At 36.4% G+C, this 10,792-nt stretch overlaps 1 protein-coding gene and 1 pseudogene across 2 annotated transcripts; both read right to left on the bottom strand.

Moving 5' to 3' along the window:
• Positions 1-949: 949 nt before the first annotated feature.
• On the bottom strand, positions 950-1,992 carry LOC104784277 (F-box/kelch-repeat protein At2g43270 pseudogene; annotated as a pseudogene).
• Positions 1,993-6,596: 4,604 nt separating this feature from the next.
• Positions 6,597-10,651, bottom strand: LOC104782386 (uncharacterized). 2 transcript variants are annotated; one of them, XM_010507300.3, is made up of 6 exons: positions 10,189-10,574; positions 9,845-9,966; positions 9,340-9,652; positions 7,430-9,230; positions 7,107-7,313; positions 6,597-7,005 (listed from the first exon to the last, which is right to left on the bottom strand). In XM_010507300.3, the coding sequence occupies exons 3-6, from the start codon at positions 9,603-9,605 to the stop codon at positions 6,703-6,705; spliced, it is 2,577 nt and encodes an 858-aa protein (XP_010505602.1). In that variant the 5' UTR covers positions 9,606-9,652; positions 9,845-9,966; positions 10,189-10,574; the 3' UTR covers positions 6,597-6,702. The 2 variants fall into 2 exon arrangements, with proteins under 2 accessions (XP_010505602.1, XP_010505601.1); XM_010507299.3 differs by lacking the exon at positions 9,845-9,966 and having other exon boundaries at positions 10,189-10,651.
• Positions 10,652-10,792: the final 141 nt, after the last annotated feature.

The following is a 10,792-nucleotide window of genomic DNA, read 5'->3' as shown; positions in this document are numbered from 1 at the left end:
GCGGAACAATTATTTTGTTCTCGCTACTGAATCGGGAAGCTGGTGGTTTAATTAGTGCTTTTTATTTTCTTTAATTGAATTTTAAATTTGTTTCACTACGAACGCCATTTATACATGATGACGCATACGAGTATGTGCCCGATTCTTATATATACATGTATACTAGCTAGGTTTGTATACATGTATACTAGCTAGGTTTATGATTGTGGGCAGCCCGAAATCATAGTTTTAAAAAAACAATTTTATGATTGGTGTTATTATATAAAAAAAAATCTGATAAAATAACTTATTATAAAAGTATAGTGTATATATTTGTAAAATAAGATTGTGAATTATAAATTTATAATCATATTAAAATCATATATTAAATTTCGATTTTGAAGAATCGAAAAAAAAATCCAAAATACCAAAAGTTCCATATATACAACAATCTATAAAGCAGAAGAAAAAAATTATAAATGCATGCACTTATTAATGTTAAAGACAAAAAATTTTAAAAAAAAAGTATCATAATAAATAGGTATATCAATAATGAACGATACGATGCAATATAGTAGCTGCAACAGTGATTGTAATCAATATATTTGGGATCCACCATTCGATATGTCTAAAACGTTTGGAAATCCGTGATTCCTGCACCTGTTTTCGGTACAGATATGTCCTGATTTCTGGAGCAGAAGCGGGACGTTGGAGTGGGAGCAAATTTTCAACGAAAGGAGATATAACACGAATCTTTGTAGAGATGTGACAGCCTGTCTTTGGATAGTATTTAACCAACTGTTTTCTATCTTCATGGAGGAAAAGATTCCCTCCCTTAGAAACAGCCATAGGCATGAACCACATATGCGAGGAATTCCAGGGATGTCGGTTGACTGAGGAACGATAAAAGTTAAAGGAGTAAGTACGCGAGGAATTCGAGGGATGTCGGTAGACTGAGGAACAATAAAAGTCAAAGGAGTAAGCGATGATCCATGTTTCTTCTTGTGTATCCATGCACCATATCTCTACCACGCCTTGAGGACTGAATATGGATAAGACTATGACGGTCTTCAAGGTTTGCTAGCCTCTCTGTTTGCATCCCTGTTTGACGTAATAAAGGCGGTGTTGGGACATCACGGAACTCTTGTGTGTGAAGATCCAAAGCTAGAATCCGATACTCGTGGTAAGCAGCTTCACGTAACCAGTAGATGGAGCCATTCACACACGCTGAGTTCGATGTCTCTCCCACATGGTGAGGAGGCGGCCTCGGCAGTTTCCGCCATTCCCCAATGTTTAAATCAAGAATCTCACCGTAGTGGTTTGGCTCAAAGAACATCCTCACTACTTTATAGCTTCCGTTAACTTTGTCTCTACCGAATCCCATCCTCCAGTGACCAGGGAATATATCACTATCATCATCTACTTTATAGCTTCCGTTAACTTTGTCTCTACCGAATCCCATCCTCCAGTGACCAGGGAATATATCACTATCATCATAATGGTTATCTGCAGAGGTTTACAATATTTCAAACCCATCAATGAATATATATTTCTCAAAAAAAGTTCTGTATGGATTTATTCTTGTTATCAACATAGATGTTTACCATCCATAAATAGGTTATTATAGCGTTGGGTTTTTACGGGATCAGGGCCGGAAGGGAATCTGATGAATTCTCCGGTGGAAGGGTTGAAAACGTTGATCCAACCTGGTTCAGGGATGCAAACAAGACCGTCACATGCCAACGAAGGTCGTGTGGCGACATGGCAGTGTAAATAGACCAGCTCGACCCCTTCTTCGTCCCCTAGCGTTGGAAACGTACAGTGGTTTACGGCCGCCGCCAGTATTTGCGGCTTCTTTTGAACTTTATTCATAAACGTAGGCCTCCTCTCCGCTAAACTCCTCGACTCCAGTATTGATCTCCATTGCTTCGATACAGTTTTGAATTTAAGTATGGATTTGAAGGGCAGCCGAACAAGGATTTCTTCAACTAGATCAGGAACTAGGTCGATCATTGTTTTTTTTTTCTACCCTAATCTCTCTCACCTTTTCTTCTTTCTTGGTCGATCCTATATAGGAGTTTACATTACTATTATACGTTAATTGTTAATTATCCTTTTTAAAAATAATCAGGAAAAGGCAGAAATCAATATTGGGTAATGTTGACAAAAAAGAAAAAATAAAAAAAAAACAATATTGTGTAATGTGGATAGCGGTGTGGGTGTCAATCGGGTTGGCCCAGCCTGAAACCCGCAAAGTCCACATATATTTGAGTTTGATCCGGTTCAGTCCAAAATATCTCTGAGCCTATGTTTTAAAGTCTGGTCGGGCTCTGACAGGGTTACATGGCTTTTTGGGTTTTTCCGGGCTTATCTTACGGATCAAAATTTTAAACTTATAAGTTTATAATATGTCTTAAAAATCAATGTTTAAATGTGCAATATAAAACAAATCAATCAAAATTAAAATTAAATAACTCATCTATATTCACTAAAACCAATTTAAACTAAAATATAAAAAAAATAACCAAATTTTTTTTCATACTTTAACAAAAAAAAATATAATTCATATAAAATATCACAGATAAATATTTTAAAAGTATTAATAAGATTATTAAGTAAATATGAGAACTAAGATTAAAGTTTTAAACTTATTTACGATAAATCATTAATCAAATAGTGCAATCAAACAAAAATGTTAGAAAAAAATATAATTATATTGGGGGTATCTATCCTGGAGATGTATCTATAGAAGCCAGTATAATTGGAGGGGTTGAGACAGCCACTTGATGAATAAGAGTATAAAGAAATAAATCGAGCAAACAAGAAACACTGTGGAATGGTGACGCTTACGTTTGGGACAGTTCTCAGAGTATATAGCATCCCATATCCTTCTCAGAGTAACGTTCAGGATTTAGCCGAAGATTAACATGTCAAGTCATCTGTGTAATCATGCATTCAGTAATCAAAAACTACATCTAAGACAATGCGATACAATACTCCAAAACCGCTATTTGTTAAATATCTTCTCATGAGCCAGTTATATATGAACTGAGTGACAGAGTGTTGACATATATGCAGCAAATGCATAGAACAAAAAAAAAAAAAAAAGGAATTAGATAGTGAAGAAAAGTTACCGTTGTCAAACAGGATTGTATTGGCTTAATGGATTTTTGAATATTCCACCTCATGTAACTTGTTGGGTTTTTCTTGGACAAAGCATAATTTGCTTTCTCCAAACAGTTGAAGCCACAATCAAACGCAGAGTAATACGGCCCAGGAAATAAAATAACATACTGGCCAGGGTTCTGGACACAGCGGGTCACTGGTATACCCTCCATGCTCAATTGATATGGTGACATTATCATCACCTGCCAATAATAAATTGCTTCCCTTGTAAATGAACCACAACTATACGTATTTAATAGCTCGCAGTAAGAGTCATTGTTATGATAGGATTTGCTTTAAAGTTGAACAGATAAATCCAAACACAGTGTGATCTCTCTATGGCATGTCATGACCGTTTATGCTGAACACGAACTAAATCACAAGTGAAATCATTGTTGGTCACTCTACAGTTTATTTTCTTTCTGAGTTTTGAAATGAGTAATTTGCATCAATGCTCAATGTGTTCAGATACTTACAGGATCGAGACTCTTCTTTGGCTCTTCTCCTGACATCTCAGGGATTAAGTTCTTCATGGTAGCCTGGAACTTAGATCGATGACATCCCGCTACAGAATACCACACTCTAGGAGCGGCGACATGCAAATAGCAGAGAGAGTAGGAGTTCTCCTTCTCAGATTTCTGTTCAGCAACAGATATTACACGAGACAAATATGAGAGACTATACAAGCAAGTTAGATTTAAAAACTTACAATGCTGCAAAATTTATTCTAGTAACAAGTTATATTATGCTTTCAAAAAATGACGACCATAGCTTGACCTCTACTGTAAAACTTACCCAGAACTGGGAAGACAAGCACATTCCCACACTTAGGCGAGGAACACAGATTGACTCGCAGTCTTCCAATGAAAGAAGAGAACCAGGAAGCTTAGGCGTATTGTTCAGATTCCAACCTGATTTACTGTACTTGCAAGATTCAGATGGTTCAGATAAATGAAATCCACTGCCAAACGTTGAGGTGTCTATATCATTGCCATAAAGCACCTAATTTACAACAGCAAGTTAGAATTGTATTATAGCCGGTTTCGTATAATACAAAAGCAGTAGACTTAATATTATCATACCCCAACTTCGACAAGTGGACTCTCAACAAGTTGTCTATACTCTTTTCAAGAACCCAAAACCTCATCCTTCATGCTAAAATGACTCTTCTTATATGAACCTGCAAAGTCTTTAAAGCTCTTTAAAGTATGCCCTGGACTACAAAACTTAACCTCCTCAGATGCAGCATCATCTCTATCCGCATCAGGCTCCTTACCGCTCAGCTCTGTCGCGCAAGCTTGCTATATCTGAGAGTGTGTCACTAAATTCATGATGATTCGATAACTTGGGGTCAGAAGATGAGGAATATATTCCTTTAGAAGCGTACATGTTTTTTTACCAAATATGATGTATATTTTGTATTCCATAAAAGCAAAGTATAACTGACCTCCTCGTCTGGGTTAAAACACAGGAGCTTCCTCAAGGACTTCGGTCTCCGAAACTTTGAGTCGCCGTCTTAACCGTACCTGTGAAAAGCATATTTCCATAATAAGTAAAGAATACTTTGAAACAGATAAGGCAACACACTGTCATCAATACTTGTAGTTAATGCAAAACATAAGAGAGTATGATCGACAAATGTTGTCATAAACTACAATTCCGAAGAGGAATTAGTTGAATCAAGAAGCAAAGAGAATTTTAAAAAAATATATATCAAGCTTACGTAGTTCTCTCGCATTTAGTAGAAAAAGTGATGACTCTGGGTGCTCTTGAGTCCAGTTAGAAATCAAACCGAACTTACAAATCCCATTGGCATTTGATAGAAATGTTGAGGTTCCTGGATATTGTTTGAAATCTCCCAAACAAAACCTATGTACTTAATCCATTGCATTTTTCCAGATATCTTCTTTCATTAATAATTTGATCTCATTTTAATGTGCTGATTATGTCGAGAAATCTCAAAGTGGCTGCCAAATATTTGTTTACAAGGTACTGCATTTTCCTTTCCTTTTTAACCAGATACTATGTTAAGGTTTGAGCCACCACCATTAGTGAACTTGACAACATAAAAGTCATAAGCAATAAAAGTCATATTTTTACTATTATCATACCACAATCCAAAGAGAAGCAAATCTCTGTTTCAACATGCCAGACAGTACTCTGTCGACATTCAATAATCAAGACCTAGTAGCTAACAAAACTACAAAAGCTGCAACAGTTGTGGTAAACAAGATGTTTGGAATCTGCAAATCAATTCGTCTCAACGTTTTGGAAATCCAGGACTCAGGAATTAGGTGCTGAAATCCAAATGTCCTCATCCCCAGGGAAGAATTGTGCATGGCGACTTGCGCCTCCATAATATCTCTATAATTATCATAGACGAGAATAAGCTCATTGCAAAAATTGGTGATTTTAGGTTTTGTAAGAGACTTGGTGGCAAAAAAATTATATTAAAGTTTATAGATGAACCAAATTACGACTTTCGGTGTTATGGAAAATGACATTTTTTAAAAGTGATATGAAAAAAGTAGCATTTTTGAAATTTCTCGTCTAAAGTAAGTTGATGGAGGAGAAAATTAAATCTACATGTAGAAATAAGCTGACAGATTAAAAATTTAACCTTATGAACAAATCAACTTAGAATGAAATAAGTCTAACAAAAATATTAAAGAAATTTTTCTTTATTATGTTAATTTTCAATTACTTATTTAACTAAAAAACTAAATTGTATTATTCATATAATTTTTCTATTTTATATATTCAAAAGTTTAGATAATAATTAATTTAAACATAGTAATTAATTTTCCTATTTTATTATTATGACAATTAATTACAAATTTTAGTTAATTTTTTAAATGATGCTTAAATAAAAAAATGTTACTTTGGTAAAATTTCAGCTTAAAACTTGTAATATATGAGTGTAGTTTTCAAATTTCTTATAAGATTTGGTGTATTTATAAAAAGCTCCCTTTATTTTTTGTTTTTAATCGATGAGTAATTTGTATCCGAGACCAATAATATTTTTATACGGTTATACATGGGATGTTAGATGTAAAACGTTCTTATTACTCATTTTGTAGTAATCCCACTACTCGTTATTAGCTTAAAAAGCAAAACTCTTTTCACCTCCAAATAGAAAAATCATACACACTAAACCTTTTAGCCAATGAACATGAGTTTTACGAATCCACCCCAATTTCACACTTGTTCTATTTCTTTACTCTGATATTGTCTCTCGGCATATGTTCCTTGAGATCCAAGATACCAAAGGTCAGCTTCCTCCAGCCCCATGGGATGGGATGGCCAATCATTGGGAACTCGTTTGATATGTTCATGAAACGGCCGACTCATCACCTGATGGATCCACCGCGTCATGGGAAACATGCAAACGGAGAGAGCTTGCCTGCGAAGTGCTTAGGGAAAAAGACGAGGCTCTCGCAAACAGAGCTGAGTAATACTCAATCAATCCCATCGCTTATGCATGTGTATTATAATAAAGATAGAAACAAGAATACGAGAAACAGACAACTCTATATACATTTTATTTATTGTGCTGTCTTATTGGACTAAGAAATCATTATAAGAGAACTCAGGACTGGAGAGAAGAAGATCAAAATGCCTGCTTCCAAGCGTGTCTTTTAGTATTGTGATCTGACCTTCCTTAAAGAGTATGTCCTCTTCCAGTTTCTCTACCTTGCTCTTCAACATCTCCTTCTCTGACTCCAAATCCATGTTTTGCTTTCTGCGTTCCGTCCACATCTCTTCTCTTTCCTCCAACACTTTTGGTAATGTAGCCAAGTCTTTAGCAGCTTCATGGAGATTGTTTTCAAGCCGGTTTATGTTTTCGTCTTTCTTCACCATCTGATATGTCCAAATCAAATCCATCAGAACACAACACTCATGGAGCTTTCATTCCTTACGACAAAACTCCTAGCCACAAAAAATGTAAAATTCTGAAATACCTGCAGCTTGAGGTCTTTTAGTTGATGATTGTTTACTGAAAGGTTGTCTAACGTTTTCTGGATTTCACGTTGAAGAACTTCATTACCCCGTACTCCTGCTGCTACTTCTGCTTGCAGCTGTTCGGTTTCTTCTTCCTTGGAATACAGTTTCTCTCTTAATAAACTCGTGACTAGAGTTTCTGCTCTTAGTTCAGCTCTCAGGGATTTCTAAATCAGATTATAAAGAAAAAAGGCGAATCATTCAGAACAGAGATAAACATGTAAGCCTTTGTTGAAATGATATTAGCACGCATTAATATGAATCATGTATTGGCAAAACTCACCTCCACCGATTGGTTGTTTGGCTCACTATGCTTAGCAGCAGTTGAGCAAGATGATTCTGAATGATCATTGGATTTCTCAAGCAATAAACTTGATACTGTCTGCAAACTCCTCTTCAGGCTTTCAGTTCCACGCCTTATTCCATGAACTCTGATCTCAGATTCAATAAGAAACTGCTCACTCAATCCATTATTCACTGATTGATAGGACTCAGGGAACTGAGCTAATTTCTCCTTAATGAACTTCAATAACTTGTAACACAGCTGAGTGCTCTCATTTAGCATTGATAGCCCTTGGTCTTGCAAGTGGCATACACGCATCTTCATCTCATTATCTAGCTTGAAGGTCGTCGCGTCAGCTTCTTCTCCATTTCTTTTGACTCGATTCAGCAGACAGTTATTCTCACGAAGAAGAACTTTAGTTTCAAGCTTCATTGATTCTAGCTCCTTTCTAAGTGACAGTTCAACTCCGGCCAACCTTATTTGCTCCATCTGAAGCTTCTTGTCCACATGCTCTAACGGTTGCTTCTCAATTTCCTCAGAGAGACTATCTCTAAGACCCTCAATAGTCTTCTCTTGTACCTTGCATGTTCTTAGAAATCTTGTAACAGATTTGTGTAACTCCTTGCATTCCACATCTTTCTCTTCAAAGTTTCTTCTTACGCAATCAAGATCATCACTACTACCAGTGTAGCTCTCTTGTAACTTGGAGAGGTTTTGCATAAGATACAAATTCTCTTCACGCATTTCCTCTGCTGTTGCTCCCAACTCCGTAACTGTTTCCTCCAAATGTCTTATCATATCGATGCGCTCAGTTTTCTTTTCATGAAAAGTCGATATTTCTCTCTGGAGAGAGACATTATGCTCAGCAAGCTCTCTGACACGCTCCCTTAGCCTCTTCTCTTCCACCTTGAAACTATCGAGCTTTGAAGTCCACTCCCTAGACCTTCTATCTAACTCTTTCTCCAACTCAACCTGTAACTCACTCTTCTCTTTTTCTAGTCTCTTTATATGCAAGTCCCAATCTGTCTTTGCCCGTCTGGTCTCTTCCCTCGTAGAAGCCCTCTCATCCATCTGTGACCGCAAAAGACTCAGAACCTCAAAAGCCAAGCCTACCCTCTCTTCTTCCATTTGTCTAATATCCCCAACCAAAGATGAAACATCGAAATCACAGTCTGAAAGAAACTTCTTCTCCTCCAGTTCTTCAGAAAGAAACTTCACTCTCTTCTCAGCTTCTTTATATCTCCTTTCTAGCTCCGAACTAACATCGCTTTCCTTACAAACACCGTTAGTTCCCATACACATGTCCTTACCATGTAAGAAAAACTGTTGGTGCTGCTGTTCTGCTCGGTCATCCGCGTAATATTCATTCACCGCTTCATAATGTTCAGCAAGTGGAACAACAAGATTAGCCAAAACATCCGATTTTGAGTCAAGAGTTTTACCATTGTAACCACCACAAACATCTTGTATTCTGATGGGCTCATAACTCAACGTCTTGGACTTGCCCTGAGTATTATGAGAGAGTCTCTCAATAACGCTTCTTGCAAGTGAACGAGCCGATGCATCCCTCAAACCTTTAGATTTCCGTTTTTCTTTGCCGCCACTATCTGATAATTGTGAAGGGGATTGAGCTCGCGGTGGAAGCCTCCTTCTACTCCCGGAGAGACTACTATGTGATGAACCACTCTTTTGCTTACTCCGTTCTAAATGCTCTTCACCATCAATGTAACGGTCCAAGACATTACTAGAACAGGTTGACAAACTTGCAGATTCTTTAACTTGTCTTTCCGGAGTAAAACATCTGATTCAAAACAATACAAATTAACAACTTGATTCAATTATTTGTTCAATTCAATATAACAAACAACAACAATGTCACGAAACAAGAAAAAAAGAGTCTATATTACTACCGTGACGAATGATTTTGCAGTCGATGCTGGCTGCTTCTAGTAGTAGTAGTAGTAGTAGCATCATTTGAAGACGCTCCATCAATGAGAAAAGCTGCAGAAGACAATGAACGACTTCGTCTAAAAGCCGCTGCAGCATCAGATACTTCACTACTTTGAGACTTGTTATTCAAATGTTGTTGAAACTGATGATCATCTTTTTGCTTGTGAAGCTGTTTATGATCCGTTCCATTACCAGACGATGATTTGAAAAAGAAAAGCTTCTTCATTGGTAACAACAACAAGTTGGAAAGGGCTCTTCACTACAATACAGCAGCTGGAAATCAAAATTAATAGAGATAAGAGTAAGAAAAGGTTCCTCCGTTGTTCAAAAAACAAAAGGCAACACAGCGCATAGAAAGGGACATTGATTAAAGGAGACAGTAATCATGAAAACATAAACCAAACACAAAGTTTTAACAGTGTGAAACAAAACAGAGCAGAGAGTGTTGTAAAGTTAGAGTCTTACTTAAACACTTAACACGATGAGAACAATTCAAAACCATCTTCTCTATTCTTAAGCTTTGACGATACCAGATTATGGTTTTAAAAATAGAAAAACAAACAAGATCAAGATCGCCACTAATTTCTCTACAAAAAAAAAATGAAAATGTCAGAGCTTTACTGACAGATCCGTAATCATCGAAGTGAGTCGTAAAGACTTAATTAAAAAGGACTAAACTACCCTTTTAATCTTCCCACTAAAAACCCTAAAAAATCGATACTTTCAACGATTTCGACCAAGTCCACGAACCTGAGCAGAGTAACAATGTTTTTTTTTTTTGAAATTGAAAAGAGAGTAATGAAGTGTACCATAAACAGAGTTACAGAGGAGAGATACTTCAAAAATCGGGAATCAAGGAAGGAGGTGTGGAGGGAAACTCAATCAAAACCGAAACTGAAAAGCAGAGTTTTTGACGGCGGTTGTTAAACGTTGACGGAGAGACTTTAATTTAACAAGGAAGAAGCGTTACGGGACGGCGGCAGAGCAAAACAGAGAGGAGAAGTCGAAAGGACAAAAGAGACGGGGTTTTGTCTGTAAATTAGAATAGCGATGAAGGATAATTTGGGAAATTGTCCGTTCACTTTTTAAATCTTTTTTGGAGGAGCGGGGCCATTTTTGGTTGTTTTTTAATCGTGGGCCTAATTGTTTCTAGCTGTGTTTGGTAAGCAAGCATTACTCAATATTGTTTTTGCCTTTTTCTCGATTAAAAAAGAAAGGATAATTAATAGTGAAAAGGTGATTTGATCATATTTTTTTTTTACAAATATCAATAAAATAGTATGTGATAAACTGATAATGCTATATAATGTGGACTAAGAAATTTTAGTGATTTTTTTTTAATTAAAATGATAGATTTTTTTTACTAATTATTGACCAGAGGATTTATTGAAATTGATAGGCATGTAGACTTTT

The sequence above is a fragment of the Camelina sativa genome, chromosome 4 (genome assembly GCF_030686135.1).
Source record: "Camelina sativa cultivar CO46 ecotype springtype chromosome 4, ASM3068613v1".
NCBI lineage: Eukaryota > Viridiplantae > Streptophyta > Magnoliopsida > Brassicales > Brassicaceae > Camelina > Camelina sativa.
This window is presented reverse-complemented; position numbering and strand designations above follow the sequence as displayed.

Bases quoted from the DNA above. Each gene is read 5' to 3' on its own strand.
- LOC104782386 (XM_010507299.3), bottom strand. From the start codon at position 9,605: ATGAAGAAGCTTTTCTTTTTCAAATCATCGTCTGGTAATGGAACGGAT. The intron at 9,231-9,339 runs GTAGTAATATAG...GTTTTGAATCAG, and splicing joins CTGCAAAATCATTCGTCACG to ATGTTTTACTCCGGAAAGAC. The intron at 7,314-7,429 runs GTGAGTTTTGCC...AATCTGATTTAG, and splicing joins CAAACAACCAATCGGTGGAG to AAATCCCTGAGAGCTGAACT.